Source organism: Hemitrygon akajei, chromosome 4, assembly GCF_048418815.1.
Source record: "Hemitrygon akajei chromosome 4, sHemAka1.3, whole genome shotgun sequence".
NCBI classification, from domain to species: domain Eukaryota; kingdom Metazoa; phylum Chordata; class Chondrichthyes; order Myliobatiformes; family Dasyatidae; genus Hemitrygon; species Hemitrygon akajei.
The window spans coordinates 77,781,375-77,806,253 of record NC_133127.1 but is presented as its reverse complement, the minus strand read 5'-3'; the positions used below and the strand labels follow the sequence as shown (position 1 = coordinate 77,806,253).

General features: G+C 38.0%; 1 protein-coding gene across 2 annotated transcripts in view; it reads right to left on the bottom strand.

The window, feature by feature from the left end:
- lrba (LPS-responsive vesicle trafficking, beach and anchor containing) overlaps positions 1–24,879 on the bottom strand; it is an 807,866-nt gene that overhangs the window by 191,450 nt on the left and 591,537 nt on the right. For both annotated transcript variants that reach the window (XM_073042906.1, XM_073042907.1), the window contains exons 44-45: positions 11,219–11,359; positions 3,302–3,421 (exon numbers count right to left, since the gene is read on the bottom strand). In XM_073042906.1, coding sequence (XP_072899007.1) covers positions 3,302–3,421; positions 11,219–11,359 — 261 coding nt within the window. The remainder of the gene's footprint in view (positions 1–3,301; positions 3,422–11,218; positions 11,360–24,879) is intronic.

Here is a 24,879-nt window from a genome sequence, read left to right as displayed (position 1 = left end):
AAGTTTTAAAATATTGAATAAGTAGCTATTTTAAGTTAAAATATATATAACAAGGGGTCTCCAGTAAAATCATATGATAAATGTTTAGTAAATTACTGTAAATCAAAGCAGCTTTCAAGAAAATTGAGCAACACAAAAAATTATAAAAACAATTAATTTGAATTTGTGAAAAGACACTAATACTAGAACATTCCAATAAGTTCAAACAAAGGTTATATCCCAGTGCAGCCATATAAGGATTAGATGTTTGCTTTGATCATGAACCCCAAGGCTTTCATGGTACGAAGACATGAATTGGTTGTGACCACACATATGCTTCAGCTTTCTTCATTAAAGTGTGATACCTACTGGCATGAACTCCTCCTGCAGCCAATTCATGTGATTCTCTGCAATGTTGATTACCACTGCCCTCCAGGCAAGCCAGCTAACTGATACTTGAACAAATCAAAATAATCAATCAATCCACTAGCCAGGAAGGTTTTTTTTGAAATTAAAAAAGACCACAGAAGATTCATCCCAATACCCATCAACTTTACATGAGCTGGATATGAGTTTATTTCTGTACACCCAGAAGTAAACTGGATATGCTACGAAAGTTGCTCCATTGCTGTGCATTACGCATATGCAACTTTATTCTGTGATTAAAATACAGATAGATTTTAAGTACAAATGAACATGATAATTACCTCTTCAGACGGTTTATATTATATGCCTCTTTTTAAAAATTGTGTTCTCCATACATTACACAAAAAATCATTTGAAGTTTGCAGCTGAATGCAGTTAGAATACACAGAGAATATTAAATTGTTCCACCTTTTTAGTCCTGTTTCTCAAAGCAAAGCAAATTAATACCAAAAATATTTTGTCAATTAATGAGTAGAGCATTTTGCTGCTATTTTTTCTATGTGTTCTCCTAATTCCACCGAAACTTTTCTATTGGCCTAGGAAAAAATCTTATCTGGATTCTAGATGTGGAGAAACTCCTACCTTTTGTGCTTAATGTGATAGGCATCAGTAGAGAATTAACCCATATATTTTCATTACACAGTACAGTACAGTTTCAATTAACAGTAAAAAGTGCCCACATATTTGCTAAGTTTAATTGTTGCATTTAAGTAAGTATTTTTTGCTTTTTATTTCTGAAATATGAAATCTTCTCCTCAGGTGGTTACAGACATTTAATTTTCAACTGACAATTGTACGTTTTTCTTTGTTCCAGAAACATCATCAATAGTACTCAAAAGAAAAGCAAGCTGGATGGCTATTAAATGGAGCATATCCAGGAACATGCACAATTCATACGACATAATGTTTTAATTCTGTAGTCCAGAAATCTGAGATCTGCTGAATACTCCAGTATGTCAGCCTCTGTTGCTAGATTTTATCCAATTCATGTTCTGTAAAGCAAGTAGCATTGCTACAACAAACTATTTTACCCAGGGGAAAGAGAGAACATGGATGGTCCTTATAGCACTCTTGCCATTATCAGACAGATAGCAATACAATGGTAATCATCTAATCTTCGAAAGCACTAGGAAAAATTATAACAACCGTGGAAAATTTTAATGACTGCTGAAATTGATAAATGTTTTTGTGTTAAATCAATGATGTAACAAAATATGTATATTGTTTGAAAACTTGACAGAAGATTTAAAAAAACAGATAAATTCGAAGAGTAGGAATGAGAAATGACTTAAGTTAAGTTTGACAAGTGGATCTCAATGAGGAATCTGAGGACATGGAGGAAAACTGCAAGATTTAAGGGCAACTCCTTTTTGGATACAAGAAGAGAGGATAGCAAAAAATTAATACTATAAGGCTCAAATGTGGAGTGTGTGTAAGGCAAATCGATTTGACAACTGGCTGGAGAACATCATAAAAGCCAGAATAAAGTCATTAGGTATTTTGTAATCTAAGTTCAGAGTTCAAAGTAAAAGTTATTATCAGAGTACATACATGTCTCCACATACAACCCTGAGATTATTTTTCTGCTGGCATACTCAGCAAATCTTTGGAACAGTAACTGTAAATTGTAAACATCAGGAACTGTCAACTGTAAACAAACTATGCAAAAGCAGATATAAATAAATAGCAGTAAATAACAAACATGAAATAACAATATAACAGAGTACTTAAATGAGTGTACCTAATTACTTTTGTTCAAGAGCCTGATGGTTGAAGAGATGTAACTGTTCTTGAACCTGGTGGTATGAGTCCTGAGGTACCTGTATCTTCTATGTGATTGCAACAGTAAGAATAGAGCATGGCCTAGACAGCGAGGATCTTTGATGATGGATGTAACTTATGCACGGCAACATTTCATGTAGATGTGCTCAATGGTTGGGAGGTTTTACTCGTGATGTACTGGGTCGAATCCACTACCTTTTGTAGGATTTTCTGCTCAAAGGCATTGGTGTTCCCATACCAGGCCATAATGCAGCCAGTCAGCACACTTCCCACCACACACCTATAGAAGTTTGCCAATGTTTTTTTTTGACATGCCAAATCTTCGCAGACTCCTGAACAAGTAGAGACCACACAGTCATAGGTGTAAAGTGAGTAGAACAGGGGGGCTAAGTACACATGCCTGCGGTACTCCTGTGTTGATGGAGATTGTGGACATGTTTTTGCCAATCCTGATAACAAAATTTAAAAATAGAGTTCTTTGGAATAAGTTGGCCAGTGGTAGTGAGTGTGAATGAGGATAAAAGGCAAGCAAAATTAAGCACCACACATGAATATAATCACAATCAGGATGAGTTAGTATTTGCGTAATATCATAAAACTAGTAATATTAAGTTTGGCAGTGAGGGCAGTATGTGTGAAGATGTCAGCTGTTCTGAGGATGAGAATGAGTTGAAATTTCTAGATGAATATGGGCTATCTTGAAGATAGACTGAATTTTGGTTTCAAAGATAAGCTCAGTGTCTAAGTAGTCAACGAGACTACTGAATTCAGAATTGCCAAAAGGGAGTTTGGATTTAAACATGTAGGTGCACAATTTCAAGTGAGAATGAATAAGCCATTAGGAAGTCAAATTTTACTAATATGATTAAAGATATTTGCTAAACATCCAAAAATCCTGACTTATCCAATTTAGTAAATCTGAGATGAAGGCAATAGTTATGGAAATGATGATACAATACACAAATTAGAATATCTATTCTGGCCATTGAATTTATAAAATTTCATCATAATGAGAAACAGCAAAGGAAATTACTTGCTGTACAGTAGATATCTCCAACAATGCTTAAGACCTTCAATACATAATTTTAGAATATATAAACATATTATCACATACCTTTACATCAGAAGTATCACGCTGGCAGTTACGCCATGCTCTGGACACTGCAGAAAATGTTCTATCAGCATGATCAAATTTTCCTCCTTGGAGGTTTAGAAATAAGGTAGTAAACGGCTCCTGTATGGGAAATGATTAAATTAAAATTTTTGATGAAAAACAACAGTCCTGTATTAAAAAACACAATTAACCATAAATAGTTGGTTGATGGAACACAATGTAGGTAAATGCAAGGTCATCCACTTTGGGAGGAAAAATAGATCAGATTATTATTTAAATGATGAAAGATTGCAGGACGCTGTTGTGCGGAGGAATTTGGGAGCGCTTGTGCATGAAGCACAGAAGGTTGGTTTGCAGGTGCAACAAGTTATGAAAAGGACAACTGGAATGTTGGCTTTCATTACTGCAGGGATTGATTTTAAGAACAAGAAGGTTATGCAACAACTGATGGGGCCATACCTGGAGTACTGCATGTGCTTCTGCTCTCTTTACTTAAGGAAACATATACTGGCTTTAGAGGTGGTTCAGAGGAGAATCATCAAAATGATTCCAGGGATGAGGGAGTTAGCCTATGAGGAGAGATTGAGCCACATGGACTATACTCAATGGATTTGAGTATAGAATGAGTAAGAATGAGAGAGAATATTATAGAACCAGGTAAAATTATGAATGAAAGATAGAGGCAGGGAAGTTGAAGTTGTTTCCACTGGTAGGTGAGACTAGAACTAGGGGGAATTACCTCAGATTTGGGGGAAGAGATTTAGGACACAGATTAGGAGAAACTGCTTCTCCTAGAGTGTAGTGGATCTGTGGAATTCTCTGCCCAGGAAAGCAGTACAGGTTGTATCATTAAATCTTCTTAAGACAAAATTAGACAGATTTTTGTATAGCAGGGGAATTAAGAGTTATAAGACCATAAAACCATAATACATAGGAGAAGAATTAGGCCATCTGGCCCATGAAGTCTGCTCAGCCATTCAATCATGGCTGATCCTTTTTTAAAAATCTCCTCCTCAACCCCAGTTTCCAGCCTTCTCCCCGTAACTTTTGATACCACGTCCAATCAAAAACCTATCAATCGCTGCCTTAAATATAGTACATCCAACAACCTGGCCTCCACAGCTGCATGTGGCAACAAATTCCACAGATTCACCACCTTTTGGCTAAAGAAATTTCTCCGCATCTCTGTTTTGAAAGGGCATCCCTCTATCCTGAGGCTGCGCCCTCATGTCCTGGGCTCTCCCACCATGGGAAACATCCTTTCCACATCTACTCTGTCTAGGCCTTTCAACATTTGAAAGGTTTAAATGAGATCCCCCCCAATCCTTCTCAATTCCATCAAGTACAGACCCAGAGCCATCAAAAGTTTCTCGTATGAAAACCCTTTCATTTCTGGAATCATCCTTGTGAACCTCCTCTGGACCCTTTCTCATCACTGATTCAACCTGCAAGGACTCCCAAGTCCCTCTGCATCTCAGATTCCTGGATTTTCTCCCTGTTTAGAAAATAGTCTGCACATTTCTTTCTACTACCAAAGTGCATGACCATGCATTTTCCAACACTGTATTTCATTCGCCACTTTCTTGCCCACTTTCCTAATCTGTCAAAGTCCTTCTGCAGCCTGTTTCCTCAACACTACCTGCCCCTCCACCAATCTTTGTAATTTTGAAAACTTGGCACAAAGCAATCTAATCCATCATCTAAATCATTGATATACAGCATAAAAAGAAGTGGTCCCGACACCGACCCCTGCGGAACACCACTAATCACTGGCAGCCAACCAGAAAAGGATCTTTTATTCCCACTCGCTGCCTCCTACCAATCAGACAGTGCTCTAACCATGTTAGTAACTTTCCTGTAATACCATGGGTTCTTAACTTGGTAAGCAGCCTCATGTGCGGCATCTTGTCAAAGGCCTTCTGACAGTAAAAAGTATACAACATCCACTGAATCCTCTTTATCTATCTTACTTGTAATCTCCACAAAGAATTCCAACAGATTTGTCAGGCAGGATTTTCCCTGAAGGAAACCATGCTGACTTTGTACTATCTTGTCCTGTGTCACCAAGTACTCCATCACCTCATCCCTAACAATTGACTCCAACATCTTCCCAACCACTGAGATCAGGCTAACTGGTCTATAATTTGCTTTCTTCTGCCTCCCTATTTCTTAAAGAGTGGAGTAACATTTGCAAATTTTCCAGTCCTCTGGCACCATGCTAGAGTCCAATGATTTTTGAAAAATCATCTCTAATGTCACCACAATCTTTAATGCTACCTCTTTCAGAACCCCAGGGTACAGTTCCTCTGGTCCAGGTGACTTATGTAACTTAAGGTCTTTCAGCTTTTTGAGCACCTTCTCTCTTATAACAGCAACTGTACCCACTTCTCTTCCTTAACACACAACGTCAGACATACTACTAGTGTCTTCCACAGTGAAGACTGATGCAAAATACTCATTTAGATCATCAGCCATCTCCTTGTCCCCCGCTATTATTTCTCCTGCCTCACTTTCTAGTGGTCCTATATTCACTCTCATTTCCCTTTTACTTTGAAGATATTTGAAAAAACTTTTACTATTCACTTTGATATCATTTGCTACTTTGCTTTCATATATCATCTTTTCCCTTCTAATGATTTTTTTAGCTGTCTCTGCAAGTTTTTAAAAACTTCCCAATCCTCTATCTTCCCACTAATTTTTGCTTTTACAATAGCTTTGATTTCCCTTGTGAGCCATGGTTGCACTATTTTACCATTTGAGTATTTCTTCATTTTTGGAATACACCTGTCCTGCACCTTCCTCATTTTTCTCAGAAACGCATACCATTGCTGTTCTGCTAGCAGCTCCATCCAATTTACTTTGGTCAACTCCTCTCTCATACCACTGTAATTTCCCTTACTCCACTGAAATACTGCTACATCAGACTTTACTTTCTCCCTATCAAATTTCAAGTTGAACATAATCATATTGTAATCACTGGTTCCTAAGGGTTCCCTTTACCTTCAGCTCCCTGATCGCCTCCAGTTCATTACATAACATCCAATTCAGTATAGCTGATCCCCTAGTAGGCTCAACGACAAACTGCTCTAAAAAGCTTTATCTTGAGAACCATTACCCACTGATTTTCCCAATCGACTTGCATGTTAAAACCTCCCATGACTGCCATAACATTGCCCTTTTGACTCGCCTTTTCTATTTTCTGTTGTAACCTATGGTCCACCTCCCAGCCACTGTTGGGAGGCCTGTATATAACTGCCATCAACGTCCTTTTACCCTTGCAGTTTCTTAACTCAACCCACAAGGATTCAACATCTTCCGATCCTATGTCACATCTTTCTACTGATTTGATGCCATTCTTTACCAGTAGAGCCACACCACCCACTCTGCCTACCTTCCTATCCCTCCAATATAACGTGTAACCTTGGACAAACAGCTCCCAACTACAACTATCCTTCAGCCACGATTCAGTGATGGCCACAACATCATACCTGACAATCTGTAATATTGTAACAAGATCATCCACCTTATTTCTTATAGTATGCACGTTTAGATACAACACCTTAAGTACCATATATGCTATCCTTTCTGATTCTGCATCCTTAATGATTTGATACTCAGGCTACATCTCAGTCCCATCACTTGTTGACAATCTGACTGCATGCTATCTTTACTTTTTTACCATCTGTCCTATCCTGAGTCCCGTCACTCCAGTTCCCACCCCACTGCCAAGTTAGTTTAAACCCTCCCCAACAGCTCTAACAAACCTGCCCGCGAGAATATTGGTCCCCCTTGGGTTCAGGTACAACCCGTAACTTTTGAACAGGTCATACCTTCCCCCAGAAGAGATTCCAATTATCCAAGAACTTGAAGCCCTGCCCCCTGCACCAGCTTCTCAGCCACGCATTTATCGGCCAAATCATCCTGTTTCTACCCTCACTGACGCGTGGCACAGGCAGCAATCCAGAAATTACTACCCAGGAGGTCCTGTTTCGCAGCTTTCTACCTGGCTCTCTAAATTCTCTTTTCAGGACTTCATTGTTTTTCTTTCCTATGTCATTGGTACCAAAATGTACCAAGACATCTGGCTGCTCCCACTCCCTTCTCCAAAATGAGAAGGGAAAAGGCGGGTAGGCCAGATCAGCCCTGATTCTACTGAATGGTAGAGAAGACCCCATAGCGAACTCCTGCTCCTATTTCTTATTGAAAAGCCTATGTATGATAGTCATTAAGCTCCAGCACCATTAAAAAGTTACAACTAACCAATAAGACAAAATCTTTGGACACTCCCAGAAAATATGAAAATGATCAGCCAACTACTTTGTCATATTGGTTAGATGTGGTAACAGAGATGAGGTCAATAATCAGCCCAGAGATTAATTTTGACTTTAACATTATTTATTTGGGTAATGTACCAAATGGGCTCAAAAAACATGAAAGATATTTGTTACAAATACTAAACATGAGGAAATCTACAGATGCTGGAAATTCAAGCAACACACACAAAATGTTGGTGGAACGCAGCAGTCCAGGCAACATCTATAGGAAGAAGCACTGTCAATGTTTCGGGCAGAGACCCTTCGTCAGGACTAATTGAAAGAAAAGATAGTAAGAGATTTGAAAGTAGGAGGGTGAGGGGGAAATGCAAAATGAAAGAAGACCAGAGGGGGTGGGGTGAAGTTAAGAGCTGGAAAGGTGATTGGCAAAAGGGATACAGAGCTGGAGAAAGGAAAGGATCATGGGACGGGAGGCCTAGGGAGAAAGAAAGGGGGAACGGAAGCACTACTGTCAAGACGAAGGCACACTCAGGTCGGAGGAATAACACCTTATATACCGTCTGGGTAGCCTCCAACCTGATGGCATGAACACTGACTTCTCTAACTTCTGTTAATGCCCCTCCTCCCCTTCTTACCCCATCCCTGATTTATTTATTTTCCCCCTTCCCCTTTTTGTTCTCTCTCTGCTCATCACTCTGCCTGTTCTCCATCTCCCTCTGGTGCTCCCCTCCCCCTTTCTTTCTCCCTAGGCCTCCCGTCCCATGATCCTTTCCCTTCTCTAGCTCTGTATCCCTTTTGCCAATCACCTTTCCAGCTCTTAGCTTCACCCCACCCCCACCAGTCTTCTCCTATCATTTCGCATTTCCCCCTCCCCCTCCTACTTTCAAATCTCTTACTATCTTTTCTTTCAGTTAGTCCTGACGAAGGGTCTCGGCCCGAAACGTCGACAGTGCTTCTCCCTATAGATGCTGCCTAGCCTGCTGCGTTCCACCAGCATTTTGTGCGTGTTGTTACAAATAGTACTAGCAGCCAGTAAGAAAGCAATTATCAGGAAATGGCTAAGCAAAGAGTCTCCTACAGTCCTGGAATGGATAGAAATAGTTCAATAAATTTATGTTATGGAATGATTGACTTTCTCTCTGAGACATGCCACCAAAAAATTTGAATGATACTGGGAAAATTGGACATTTTATTTGAGCCTGAAATGACTTCTTCACTGTACATTTTTTATTTGGTTTGAAGAACTTTGTTTTATTTATTCTTATGAGGGAACCTGCAGAATGTACTTTAAAGTTAATGGATCTTAAGGTCCCCTGAGACTTTGAAGGACAATTATGGACATAAGAGTTTGGTTAACCTTGATACAGCAATGCAATCTGTTTGTTTTTATCCTGTTTGTTTTGTTATTGGCAAAACAATAAAAAAAGTTTTTTTTAAAAAAGTCAAAACTAATTTTATGCACTCTGCAACACACACAAAATGCTGGAGCAACCCAGCAGGCCAGGCAGCATCTATATCTGTACTTTTTTGTACAGTCAACATTTCTGGCCTAGGCCTGACTCCTGCTGAAGGGTCTCGGCCCAAAACGTTGACAGTACTTTTTTCCATAGATGCTGCCTGGCCTGCTGAGTTCCACCAGCATTTTGTGTGTGTTGCTTGGATTTCCAGTATCTGAAGATTTTCCCATGTTTATGTACTATATGCCTCTTTTGTATGTGGTTTTACCTGATCTGTTTTTAATTGGACTGGTTTGTTAAACTTTTGCAATGCAAAAGCCTACTCATAATTCATCAAATGACTTTCAAGAAATTATTAAAAAATCATCTTAGCTGATCCATGTCTCACTTCCGAAAATTCCTGATGTCTTCATGCTGAATGATCATGATAGATAAACAGCTGTTGCTAATGACATAATGACTGGCTGCAAGGGATTTTATTTGCACAGGGCAGCAGTGACAATGCTGGATTTTTTCCCTCCATAAAGAATGCATTGTTACTGCACTACTGCTCCAATTAGCAGTCTGATTGAGAACTTGCAAAACCTACCCAAAGAGAAGGGAAATGACTGAGTTGATCAACAGTGAGACGGGACCTATTCAAATTCATTACCAAGCTTGAACAATTAGTCTGGCTGATCAGGAGCACAGTGAAATCAATTTAATGCAATTGCAGGTTATGTAAAGGTGTGAATTACAGTAGGTAGCTACAGAAAGTCAATTAAGATAAACGTGAGAATATATTGTTTAATTTAAATTGATATCTTTATCTCTAATTAAATGATTATCACTGTCCGGTTAATACAAATAAGAAACTTGTGTGTCTCAATAAATTAAGAAAATGAATAATTTATCTCAGTAATTCCACTTTTGATCTTTCATTCCCTCTTTTCCAATGTTTAAATCTGCAGTGCAAATATATCCATCTGTACTTGGTCTATCCATTATTTTCATTTTTAACGCTATTTCTATTTCCTCTGTCCCCCATTAAAAAATTCCCTCATCATTTCTCATTTCCCTTTACAATTTCCCATGCATCTTTCTTCCCAACAAGCCTTTTCCTCTCAAGCTAATGTGTTGGAGTGTTGGGGGAGGGGAGAAATTAACCGGCATTCCCACTCTTGATCACTATGTTCTTATGGATTTTGGATGAGGTCAGGATCAGGCTCAGCTGTAATGCATGCCACAATAATTACCTCAAATTAGTCTACATATTGCTGACACTTGGAGTTTAAGTTAATAAATTTATGGCCACTTGGTGAGGCACAAAAGGGTGACCAGGACCTTTATAGGAGAAGGGTAGATGTGCAAAATGTTTGGAAAGTAATAATTTCTGTATGTTATAATATTAAATTTTTGACTCATTTAAGATAAATCAATACTCAAAGAAAAAAGGTGAAATTAAAAATAAGCAGATACTTTAAAACAATTCACATAATTAATGCAGGACAGAAACAAGACCACAAATATTGGAAATCTGAAATAATCATGGGAAAAGGCAGAAGATCTAATAGAGGTTGCATAAACAATGAAATAAACATATCTTTTATTTTCACAGCAGCTGTCCCATCATGATCAGCCTGTACATACATTTATACATACAGCAAATCCATATGTTTTTAGTTCAAGTATAAAATTTTATGTGTATTGGGGGGAGGGGGGATTGAGGTTCATGGAAGCATCGTTGGATTATAACAATTTTCATTTGTAATTCTCAATGCTCAACTCTAACATTGTGTGTAAAAATGCTCCAATGTAAATGCACCTCATATCATAAAGAAAGCTGTTTTTCACATCTTTCTATAAGACACCACATCATAGAGAACTTTATTAACTGTAAATTATTTTATGGTTATACTTTATTACAGTGTTTTCAAATTATCACCTAATTATCCCCAATCTATGCTAAAATCAAGCTATGAAATTGATTTTAAATGATCTTAAAATATATTCTGATTTAGAAAAAAAAATCAAGTGCAAGTAATTACCTGGAATTAGCCTAAGTACTCCAGTTTATGTGTAAGATTTATGTCTCCTTTGTGCTGCATTATCCTGCCTCAATCAAGGGACTTTTTTTTCAAAGGAAGAGACACATTAATGTGCTGACTGGATGAAGCAGCTTTAAATTTTACAGCCATAGTACTTACTATTCTTAACAACCACGCGAGAGTGAAGCTACTCGTCGAATAATGAGTCCCATAGTGGAAAGCAGGAACCTGGTCATCTTCCCAGCTTTCATGACGTTCCAAAAAAAAGGCAGCTCTTTTTGGGTTAAGTGCTCCAATAGGCTAAAAGGAAAGATCAAAATAATTAGCTTGAAAATAAAAGTGATTCAGAGACAATGGTAGAAGGCTACTTTGCCCCAGAAATAACTCACTGCTGAAGTCCTTATGCATCTGGTCTGGATGCATATCATTAACCAAAGGTTAGTTATTAATGCATTGGAAAACTATTGTTGAATAATTCTCCTTTCATGCATCACTCTACTAGGAACTTAAAAGTCATAAGCTTGATTTCCCTCTACAACAGGGGTTTCCAACCTTTATTTATGCGATGGACCCCTATCATTAACCAAGGGATTCGTGGACTCCACGTTGGGAGCCCCTGTTCTACAATGTCAGAAGAAAACACTGTAATGAGGACCTTTTAGCTACATTGACAACATATAACATTTATTTGTTGATAACATGCACAAAAGATACAAACTAGAATAGCATGTCACATGAAAAATGTATTGCAGCAACACAGTGTGAAAGAAACATTGCTAACAAACAATCTTAACATTCTTTAGGATCCTTTCAAAATTTGCATTTATAGCTTGCCATGGTAAAATAAACACTACGTACTGCAAATAAATTATTCACCTTTACAATTTCAACTTCCATCAGCTGTACAAGTGGTTTTTTTAAAAGTATGAAACTAGTTTCAATGCAAAAGAGCAAACCTATTGTTTGCAATAGTTCTTTGTTTCAAATAATGATGGTTCAGAAGCACAAGAATCAAACACAATTTTAACAATGGCTATTTCAAACCAGTTACTGGTACTTTGAAGCTTCATACATCTTTCAACTAATACAAACGATATTTCTGAAATAGAATTAATTTCAGAAAATGCTATTTCTGAAATAGAATTAATTTCAGAAAATGCAAGAAGCCTGGTTAAACTGCAGTATTCCATTGCAGTGGAATGGTTTATATTTGTGATGAAGATCATAGAACCAGAAAATTAATCCCTTCTGTCAGATAACTGATGATTATGGATCTTCAAATAGAATATGAATTGATACTATCAACTAATTAAAGTAGTAATTTATATTGAGGCTTATGATGCTCAGGTAAACCTTTGCTTTAAATAATGCATTGGACACTGATCACTGAAGTACAAGGGAAACAATTAAATCGGTGATTTGCACGAGAAGAGAGTATTAGGAGTGTTATTCATTATCTCAAAAGTCCCAGCAATGTTCAAGTTACCAAAATTCAAATGCTTGAACTTAAATGGTGCTAAATACAACTGTTTTTTTAGATCTGAAGTAAAAGCCAAGACATTTTTCATATTAGGAGCACCAGGTAACAAACAATGAAAAAAACAATAAAAGGTAAGATCAGGACTACTAATAGGAAACTTCACAACACATAAAAATAAATGGAACTATCGTTTTGTGTGAGTTGATGGGGACAAAAACATTGCAGTCATTCTTGAGGCTGGTGGATGCTATATGTCATATAAGGGGATGGGCTGTGGCAGAATGTAGATTCATTTAGTGACATGCTTTTATTTCTAATTTTTTTTGCTACCCATTAACCAACACAAAATGATAGTTTGATTTCTAATTTCCAGGAAATGTTATTTTCTCCTCTTAAAACATTGGTAAATAATACTATTTGTTTGATAGATACACATGTTTTCAGCACAAAAAATTTACTAGGACCACAATTGGGTCACTGGGCCACTCATACCTACTCCTCATTCAACAGCATTATGGCTGATCTGACTGTTATGTCAACTCCACATTCTTTTTCCACTAAGTAACTTTGCCTTATTTACTCTAATACATCTACAATTAACTTAAAAATATAAGACATAGAAAGAAAATTAGGCTCTTTGGCCCATTGAGTCTTATCCAACATTCCATCATGGCTGATTTATTGTCCCTCTCAACCTCTCCTGCTTTCTTCCTGTAACCTTTGACTCCCTTACTAACAAAGAACCTATTAACCTCCATTTTAAATATACCCAATGACTTGGTCTCCACAGCCATCTGTAGCACAGATTCATCACCCTCATCTTTATCTCTGTTATAAAGGGATGTATTCTGTGCCTGTGTCCTCTGGTCCTAGACTCATCCACTAAGGAAACATCCTCTCAATGTCCTCTTTATCTAGGCCTTTCAACATTCAATAGGTTTCAATGAGATCCGTCCCTATTTTTCTAAACTTCAGCACGTACAGGCCCAGAGCCATCAACCACTCCTCGTACATTAACCCTTTTCACTCCCGGGATAGTTCTTGTAAATCTCCTCTGGACCTTCTCCAATGTCAACACATCCTTCCTTAGATATGTGACGCAAAACTGCTCACAATAGCCCAAATGTGGCCTGACCAATGCTTTATAAACCACAGCATTACATCCCTGCTTTTATATTCTAGTCCTCTCAAAATGAATGTTAACACTGCATTTAGCTTCCTTACCACTGACTCAACCTGCAAGCTGATCTTTATGGAATCCGGGAACACAAGGACTCCCAAGACCCTTTGTACCTTTGACTTTTGAATTTGGTCCTTGTTTAAAAAATAGTCTAGCCTATATTCCTTCTACCAAGATGCATAAGCATACACTTCCCTGCACTGTACTCCATCTGCCAGATCTTTGCTCATTCTCTTAATCTGTCCAAGTCCTTCTGCAGACTCACTGCTTCCTCAATACTACCTACCCCTCCACCTATCTTTGTATCATCCACAAATCTGGTCTCAAAGCCAGAAATTCTGTCATCCAAATTGTTAACCTATAATATGAAAAGTAGGCGACCCAACACTAACCACTGTGGAACACCACTCGACACCAGTGGCCAACTAGAAAAGCTTCCTTTATTCCCACTCTTTGCTTCTGCCAGACAGCCAAACTCTGTCCATGCTAGTATCTTTCCTGTAATAGCGTGGGCTCTTATCTTGTTTAGCAGCCTCATGAGTAGCATCTTGTCAAAGGCTTTGAGATAATCCACGTAAACAACATGCACTGACCTTCCTTTGTCTATCCTGCCTGTTATTTTTTCAAAGAATTCCAATGGATTTGTCGGGCAACATTACCTAAATTATCTTTTCTTTCCTCATTGTTTTTTTAGTTGCCTTCTATTGGTTTTTAAAAGCTTCCCAATCCTCTAACTTCACACCAGTTTTTACTATATTGCATGCCCTTTTTTTTTTGCTTTTATACTGTTCCTGGATATACTTTTATGCTTTTTCTGGATATTCCCACAAGAGAAACCATCTTCTCCAGATCTACCTGCAAATACCCCTCTGGGATCTCATATGTTACAATGAAGTCTCTTGTCAGTCTTCTAAACCGCAACAGATATATGTATAGCTTGTCCAACTTTCCTCATAAGACAACCTGCCTATTCCAGGCTATTAAATGAAAATCAAAAGAAAAAGAGATGTTGGAAATCTAAAATATAGACAAAAAGTGCTGGAAATGCTCAGCAGGCCAGATACTGTCTGAGGAAAACAAAACAGTTAACCTTTCATCAGAAGTTGACACTGCACCTGCACTCAATTAAGATGAGAAATAGTCATCTGGGAAAAGGAAGCAATCACATTGGAAGATAGTTGAAGCCATGTCTACTCCACCTTCTCAGAACTACCTATGATGCTTTTCCACCCTTCCTTTCATACAGAGGCTTAGTTTTCTGCTCAACAGAGTACTGCAAATATGAACCAAAACCTCCCAACTTTTGTATTTAATTCTCTGAACAACAAAGACTAGCATTGGTGGATTTCTTTTTTATTTGTTATACTTGCACAATAGTCTTCTCTGAATTAGAACACCCAGATCTCTCTGCATCTCAGAGCTCTATAATATCTCACCAACAGCAAAATTTAATTCTCTTGTATTTCCTTGTCAAAGTGAACAATTTCACATTCTCCCCATTCTATTTGCCAATTGTATTTATGCCAATAAGAATGCTAAGAACTTTATTTTATGAAATATTCTGGAGCATTCCTTATGGTCAAAATTTAAGAATATATCATGGAGAGAGTACAGAGCTCAAAGTTCCATGATGCACACATAACAGAATACCTAACCTGGTCCCACAACAGCTCCTCACTAGTCAAGAAGGCACAGCAGTGTCTAAATCTTCTGAGGAGATTGAGATGTGCAAGGCTCCCTGTCCCCATTCTAACAATTTTCTACAGGAGCACCACTGAGAGTGTCCTGTTTGGTTGCATCATTATATGGTAGCTGGAAGCTGCAAGGTATCTGACTACCAGACCCTACAGACCACAGTAAACCCTGAGAGGATCATTGGGGTTTCCCTCCCCCGCCCCCCCCAGTCGTGACACTATCAGGAGCATTGCAGAAGGAGGGCCATAAACATTGTGAGGATCCCTACCACCCATCACACAATCTCTTTGAGCAACTACGATCAGGAAGGAGGTACAGAGCATCAGGACTAAGACTGCCAGACTGGGTAACAGCTTCTTACCTCAGACTGAGAAAGCAATGAATATAGGTCTCGACACTAGGACAGCAAGACGTTTGCTGTTTACCTGTACTGTGCTTTACTACATACATTTTGAATTAAATTTTATTAACTTATTTACAGCATAATATTTTGGTTTATGTGCTGTGTGTGATGTATGTCATATCGGTGCACCATGTTTTGAAGGAATGTTGTTCTATTTGTTGGTATATTATATAGCCAGATGACAATAAACTTGAACTTGCACTTGATTTACAACAAGGCCAAATTGAACAAGGTTCACCATCCCTATTCCCTGCTTAGCCACTCTTAGCTCAGATGCCTGTTATCAGATATTAGCTTAGAAACAAGCTAACTGCCTGCCCTCAAGAATCAGCACTTATCTAGCACTCTGTCCTACAGATCTATGCCTGAAATGATCAAAGAACCTTTGATAGGAAGTAGGGTGGGGTTGTAACTTTGACTCTTGTCAAATTCAGGCAGTCTTTTTTAAAATACTTCTGTAAGTATCCATGATACTCAGATACATATTAAAATTGCAGTACATTATTTAAAATGTTACTGTTTTAAAAATAAAATGAAAATTAAATACATCATTCTTACAAGAAATAATTAAAAATGCTAAAATAAGCAAAAATACATGATTTAATATAGCTTTCTCTCCCTTCATCTGCAAAATAAGAATTTTCTTCCAAATCAGTGGGGTCAACATTCTCATGCTAGGTTTGACAGCTGTACTGCGACAAATTCCTGGGCATTATGCTGGAAATATCCAGCACATTAGGCTTTGCCTCTGGACTCCATGAGGAATATACTACTGTCATTATCTTTAAGGACAGCCTTCCCAGATGCATGTAGATCTGCTGTACTTCAGGATAACCAGATTTGCAATCCTCTTAGTCTCCCTTTCTTCCTTTCCTCATTCCTAAACCCTCCCTGACCACCAAAGAAAGACTGGGAAACAGATTCAAAAGTTCTGATAGATGCACAGAGGAATGACAGATTGTTCTGCATCCATCACTCAATTGGGCCCCAATACAGTTCCAGGACTTGGAATCTGTAGACTTTGTTTACAGGCACTAATTAAACTGCGAGCAACCTCAAAATGTGTTTACAACATTAATGTCTTTGATCTAATGCAGGGCACTACATGCCATACTACCTTGTTACTAAAATAATGACCATCACCTTTTTAGTGAATAACTGTATGGATAGCTACTGAAGCATAAGTTATTTATCTTTATGCGTAGCTCATTTCTGTTACATGTCATGTACAAATTATGTAAAAGCACAATAATGACACAAAAGGTAGTCATTATCAGTGCAGAATGAAATTCTCTGATAAAGTACAGTACCTACAGGATCTTAATTCACTTCTGATTTACACATAGAGGGTCTACAAATCAATATAGTCAAGTTACGCAAAAGGACAAGAATATGATAAATGGAGCAAAACATGGGAAAAATATGAGCTATTTACTTCGGCAGTATATTGTAAAAATACAATATACTACAATTAGTAAGGGAGTAATGATGAGGGAACATATGCCTGGTGCTTTGTGATACAAAAAGATGAAATACAATGAAAAAGCAAATTATAAGGCAAAGGGTACATTGCCTTTATTTTGTAAGGGGAATGGAATATCTTATCAGGAGGTCTTGCAGCATTTGCAAAGACTTTCATGAGACCATTCCTACACCTGGAATACTGTGTGTGCTGTTGATGTAATAGATTGATTCCAAGGACGAAAGCATTGCCCTAGGATGAGAGACTGAGTAAGATTCGCTTATAATTACTGGAATTTAGTTGAATTAAAGATAATTTAAATGAATTATATTAGGTTCTGAAAGGATTGACAGAATAGGTTACTGCCTCAGATTTACGGATTGATTCTCAATTCATTCATCACGTTAAGCCACAACTTTAGTTCTCAATATGTTACATGGACCGTAGTTGAAAATTATTTTCCAAGAATACGTATAAAAATGGATTTGAAAAAATATAGTATGGTGTACTGTGGTGACTGGGTTGTACTTGCTCTTGGACTGGAAGGATTTAAGGAAGCTTGGTCTACTTTCAATAGAATTAGAATTAATCCCCTTGTGACATACAAGGTTCTGGTATATTTGAATAGAATTGATACTGAAAGACTCTGTAGAAAGACTCTCCAGAACAGTCTCAATATTAGCCACTTGAAGCCAATGGAAGGAGAATTTTTTTTACTTAGAAAGTTCTATATTGGGGCATTCCTCACCCTTACAGGCTGATGATATAAATATGTAAGACTTGGATTTTTGGACACAAAAGTAATCAAGGGACTAGACTACAAAAATAGACAATGTTGAAATTACAAATGAATGAAGGGGGCAACTGCCTAAAACTGCATCCATTTGTTGTGAACTTGAAGCAGTATTTTGACCCTCATTCTATTAACATTCAAATAGACTCAGTGTTAGGGCTCACTCACCATTTAAAGCCTTTTAAACATGTTTGCAATTAGCAGCAAAATAGATGTCTTCACAGACATTAATGCAGAATGCTCAATCCACTTTTCCTGTGCAAAACAGCCAAGCCCATTTCAAACGCACAGAAATTACACTTAATTATTACTTTAAAGCAGATCAAGTTCAAGTCTATCATTTAACCAAACATGAATATAGCTGAATAAACCAGCATTCCTTTGAGGACCAAGTTACAATACACATCACCAACAGCACACAGCACAAATGGCACACACTGTATGATAATGATTTCAGAAAAACATATAGTCACAAAGGAAAAAAAAGCTACAGTCCAAGTCCTTGAGTGACATGATTATAGATTTATGGTGAATTGTCCTGGTCCAGTTTGTCCTTCCATCGAACAAACAATGGAGAGCAGCACCGACAGGACCCATACTACCTTGATGTTTCCTCTCCTGGTCAGCTGCAACAGGTGACCCCATGGTGTGGGCTTAGTTCTTGTCACAACCACGGCAACGTCACTCCCTCACAGTCAGTCTCACCAACGAACCGGACTGGCAGTATTCTAAGTTATTAATCTCCAACAGGGTCGTGTGATTCAAATTAAAACACCAAGGCAACCACTTGCAACACCGTGCACCTTCTCAGTACAATGGTACATAACAAGTCCAGATGACATCACAACAATGGCATGCAATATGTCTAGTTCCATACCTATCAAACAACTCATTAATGGATTGTGTTTCAGTACTTAATGTTCTTGGCATCCAGCATTGACATGTGACAATAAAAAAGATGTACAAAATTAATAAATACATTTTTGATTGGCCGCTGCATCTGAGAGGACTGCCATCTTACCAAATTCATACCCTCAAAATATAAAAATACTTAATAAATACTGACCTTCTCTCCTTGAAAATTTTATTCCTCACTTAAAGACAGTGATTCATCTTGACGCATATTCATAATCCTATCATACCTGACCTAAGATTTTGATTTAAGCAGAGTATTTTAACAAAAATCAGATCTGAACTTGACTGCCTGACAGCTGCTGAAATTCTGCATACTTATACACCCTCAAGTCACCAGAAGCAATCTTTTTAAGAACCCTGGCTGGTTTTTCCTTCCTAGATTCTTGACACAATGTTGCTATCCCAAATGGGATCACCCAACACGGCACAAACTTAAGCATTCATAAACTTCACGAAAATCAACAAAGGTTATTTTCCTCTAGTGAATATGGGGTTACAACAATGATTTGACAATACCTACACCTTAGTGCTGGAAAGCTTTTGCAGCATTAATATGTAGCTCAACACCTATACTGATTCCCCATCTGAAAGATATCACACTGCTCCTTCATCTTATGTGCTCTACTTTATTGTTGAATTTTTCTTCTTCCTTGCATTCTGATTATCCATTTTCTTATTTGTCGACTTCCATAATGCATTCTATTCTAGCTGCAATTTGTGGAGTATCTAGATTTGACAAAATGTTTGCCAAATTACAGATATGTAATTTCTGTAACAAATTTCCAACAATACCTACTTCATCTAAGTAGAGCATGTTAAAAACATTCATAAAATCAATATAGAGCAACATATTTATGTAAAAAAATGCCAGATGCTGAACATTGTTACAATACATTACAGCACTCACGTACCCTTAGCGTAGCAAATGCCAGGTATGGTGTCTGACTCATATACTTAATTTATTCTATAAACTACAAATCCTTTTCTTTATTCTTGATAATTCTACCCTGAAGGTTAACTACGTTACTTTGTGAAATACTATGACTGACTGAAGTGTAATCCCTCAAACATTTCTGCATTGATGTGCCACCTGATCTTTAAGATTCATTGTTTGACTATGTCCAGAATGTTACAAAATTGGTTGTGTAGAGGTTATATATTTACAGATTCAGTGAATTTTAGATTAACCATAATTAAAAAAATACACCAATAATATCAAAGTTACACCTCTGACCTGTGCTGCATTTTATTTAGGTAAATAGAAATATTAGATTTACTTTACAAAATATTGTTTTGCAATAACATTGAGTCAAAACACTTCAAAAAGAGTGCATTTTCTATATAAATAATGCATCCAAAGCAGGGTATATGCCTACTGCTAAAATTCAAAGTAAAATTTATTATCGGAGTACATACACATCACCACATACAACCCTGAGATTCTTTTTCTGCTGGCATTCTTAGCAAATCTACAGAACAGCAACTGTAAACAGGATCAATGGACAACAAACTGGGCAAATACAAACAGATAGCAATAAATAACAAGATAAAAAGAGACCCTAAAGTGAGACCATCGGTGGTGGGATGATCAGAAGTAGACTGAGTGAAGTTATCCCCTTTTGTTCCAGAGCCTGATGGTTGAGGGATAGTAACTGTGCTTGAACCTGGTGATGTGAGTCCTGAGGCATCCGTACCTTCTGAGGCAGCAAGTAAAGAGCATGGCTGGGTGGTGAGGATCTTTGGTGATAGATTCTGCTTTTTTACACCAACCTTTCATTTAGATGAGCTCAATGGTTGGGAGGGCTTTACCCATGAAGTACTGGGCAGAATCCACCAGCTTTTGTAGGGTTTTGCGCTCAACGGCATTGGTGTTCCCATATCAGGCCATAACGCAACCAGTCAGTACACTTTCCACCACACACCTATAAAAGATTGCCAAAGTTTTTGATTACATGCCGAATCTCCACAGTCTTCTGAGGAAGTAGACGTGCTGTTGTGCTTTATATTTACATGATGGTTCCAGGACAGGTCCTCTGAGATACTGATACCTTGGAACCTAAAGTTACTGACCCTCTCCATCTCTGATCATCTGATGATTAATGGCTTATGGAGCTTTGGTTTTCCTGTGCTAAAGTCTTATATCAATTTCTTGGTCTTACTGACATTAAGTGAGAAGTTGTTATTACACCACTCAGCCAAGTTTTCAATCTCCCTCCTGTGTGTTGATTCTCACCACCTTTGATACAGCCTGTAACAGTGGTGACATCAACAAACTTGTATATGATGTTGGGGCTGTACTTAGCCACACAGTCATAGGTGTAAAGCGAGTAGAGCAGGGGGCTAAGCATACTTCCCTGTGGTGCTCCAATGCTGATGGAGATTGTGGAGGAGATGGTTTTGCTAATCAGGACCAACTGTGGTCTACAAATAAGGAAATCCAGGATCTAATTGCACAAGGGGGTATTAAGGCCCATGTCTTGGAGTTTACTGATTGGTTTTGAGAGGATAATGGTATTAAATGCTAAGCTGTAATCAATAAAGAGCATCCTGATGTATGCATCTTTTCTGTCCAGATGTTCCAGTGTTGTGTGACGAGTCAATGCCTTGGTATCAGCTGTAGACCTGTTGCTTCATTAGGCAAATTGGAGCCATCCAAGTTCACTATTGTAAACCAGGTCTATGTTCCTGAGGCAAAACATGCATATTATAAACTCAATCCAATAACAACACTGCCTTAATAAACATCTTTGTTTGAGAAAAAATAGTTTGCTTAAAAGCTTGCTCATACGTTGGTACATTCTTCTATAGTCTCATTTAATCCTGGGGGAAAAACTCGCAATTTAGTAAATAAGTAGCTCTTTCATGGTAGAAAGTATCAACAGTGCAGTTTTGTGACATGGCTTACTATCAGAATCATGAAGGAGCTTGCAAATTCATTCTGATTCCCAGTTGGAAAGGGATTTCTCACAATATCCTAATTGATACTCATGAACATAATGGAAGCCCAGGTTTTAATCATCTAACTAGCAGAATATACTTAAGATGTTGAGTCAATGATGAAAAAGACTGTCAAAGATTTCCTCTCCTGATTACGATTCAGAAATATCACAATGTCTAAATTTGCATAGGTTCAAATGCAATATAATTGTTTTCTAATGCCCTGCATTATTAGCAGTCACTGTCTCAGCTTATGAATGAAAAAAACATCCAGGTAAGGCACTGCAAGAGTGCTTGGGGCAATGGAACTATAACATGAAACAATTTTTTAAGGAAAGAGGAAAAACAGAAAAAAAATCATTATAAAATTATTACAAACAAATTGATTTAAACAAAACACAGAATGAAAAGCAATTGTATCCATGGTATTGAAATAGACAGAGAAAATAATGATACACACAACAAAGGTGTAAAATGGTTTTCAAATATACTTCTTGTAATTCCTTTGGCTCAGATAAATAGGATAATGGGAATACATTCAGGAAATACAATTTGAACATCAATTTTTCCCTGTGTCACATATGCACATCATAATGTTATACCAGTAAGTCTACAATGACCTTTTCTCTTTGAAAATTAAACAAATTCCTTTCAGCTCACATTCTGGATAGGCCTCGTGAGGACTGACCCAGTATCCCATTCCTGCACTGCATGTGAAGACACATTCACTGTGGGCTGCTGTTGCATCTTCTCTCCTCTCTCCTCCAGGTCATCATCAAAATGTAAATTACACACTAAGATCACCTGTTTTATTTACAGTCCTTTTTACAGTTGGACAGCCTACAGTGGGTTCTCACATCGACACTTCAACTGTCCATCTGTGCCTATGGTATTTTACTTAGTCTAACATCCTTTACTGTTAACATTACAACTTAGAATGGAATGCTTTGTTTTTCACAACTTATATCATTAACCTATGTTAGACAAGATTTACAATTTAAAACCATAAGCTATAGGAGCAGAATTAGGCCATTTGGCTGATCCCTTTCCTTCTCAACCCAACCTCTTGCCCTCTATCCATATCCTTCCATGACCTGACTAATCAAGAATCTATCAACCGTTGCCTTAAATATGCCCAATGATTTGGCCTCCACAGCCACCTGGGACAATGAATTCCACAGATTCACCAACTTCTGGCTGAAGAAATCCCTCTTCACCTCCGTTCTAAATAGACGTCCCTCTATCTTGAGGCTGTGTAGACTCCTGGTACTAGACTCCTGAACCACAGGAAACATCCTCTCCACATCCACTCGATCAAGGCCATTCAACATTCAATAGGCTTCAATGAGATCCCACAACCTCCCCCCCCCACCCCATTCTTCTAAACTCCAGGAAGTATAGGCCCAGAGCCATGAAATCTTCCTCAAATGATAAGTTTTCAATCCCAGAATCATTGTGTACCTCTCCATAGTCAGCACATCCTTTCTTATACAAGGGGTCAAAAATTGCTCAATTAGTCCAAGTGAAGCCTCACCAATGCCTTAAAAAGCCTCAGCATTACATCCTTCCTTTTATATTCTTGTCCTCTCAGAATGAAAGCAAACACTGCATTTGTCTTCCTCACCACTGGTTTGAGCTGCAAATTAACTTCCAGGGAATCCTGCTCAAGGACTCTCAAATCCCTTTGCACATCAGATTTTTGAATTTTCTCTCCAATTAGAAAATAGTCTACCTTTTAATTTTTTTCTACCAAAGTGCGTGACCATACACTTCCCGGCACTCTATTCCATCTGGCACTTCTTTGCCCATTCTCCTAATCTTCTAAGTCCTGCTGCAGCCTCTCTACTGCCTCAACATTACCTGTGCCTCCACCTATCTTTGCACTGTCTGCAAACTTTGCAACAAAGCCATCAATTCCATTATCCACATCATTGACATATAATGTAAAAAGAATTCGTCCTAACACATACATACCCTTGTGGAACACCACTACTCACCGGCAGCCAACCACAAAAAAAGTTCCCTTTATTCCCACTCTTTGCCTCCTGTCAATCAGCCAAAGCTCTATCCATGCAAGTATCTTCCCTGTAATACCATGGGTTCTTAACCTTTAAGCAGCCTCATGTGTGGCACCTTGTCAAAGGCCTTTTGGAAATCCAAGTATACAACATCAACTGATTTCTCCTTTGCCTATCCTGCTTGTTATTCGTCAGACAAGATTTTCCTTTAAGGAAACCATGGTGACTTTGGCATATTTTATCATATGCCTCCAAGTACCCTGAAACCACATCCTAACAATCAACTCCAATATCTTCCCTAAACACTGAGGGTGGATTAACTGGCGTATAATTTCCATTCTTCTGCCTCTCTCCCTTCTTAAAGAGTGGATTGAAATTTGCAATTTTCCTGTCCTTTGGAACCATGCCAGAATCTATTGATTCTTGAAATATCATTAATAGTGCCTCCACAATCTCTTCAGCCACTTCTTTCAGAACCCTGGGCTGTAGACCATCTCATCCAGGTGACTTATCTACTTTTTAGACCTTTCAGTTCCAAGCACCTTCTCACTAGTAATGGTAACTTCACTCACTTCTGTACCACCACCCCCCCCCCCCCCGCCGATACTCTCAAACTTCCAGCATACTGCTAGTGTCTTTCACAGTGAAAACTGATACAAAATACTTATTCAGTTCATCCACAATTTCCTTGTCACTCATTACTACCTCCCCAGTATCATTTCCCAGTGGTCTGATATCCACTCTCACTCTCTTTTACTCTTTATATATTGGTATTATTTTTTATATTATTGGCTAGCTTACTTTCGTATTCCATCTTTTCCCTCTTTGTAACTTTTTTTGTTGCCTTCTGTTGGTTTTTAAAAGCTTCCCAATCCGCTAACTTAACACTAATTTTTTCCTCAATTATATGCTCTCTCTTTGGCTTTTGGCTTTGACT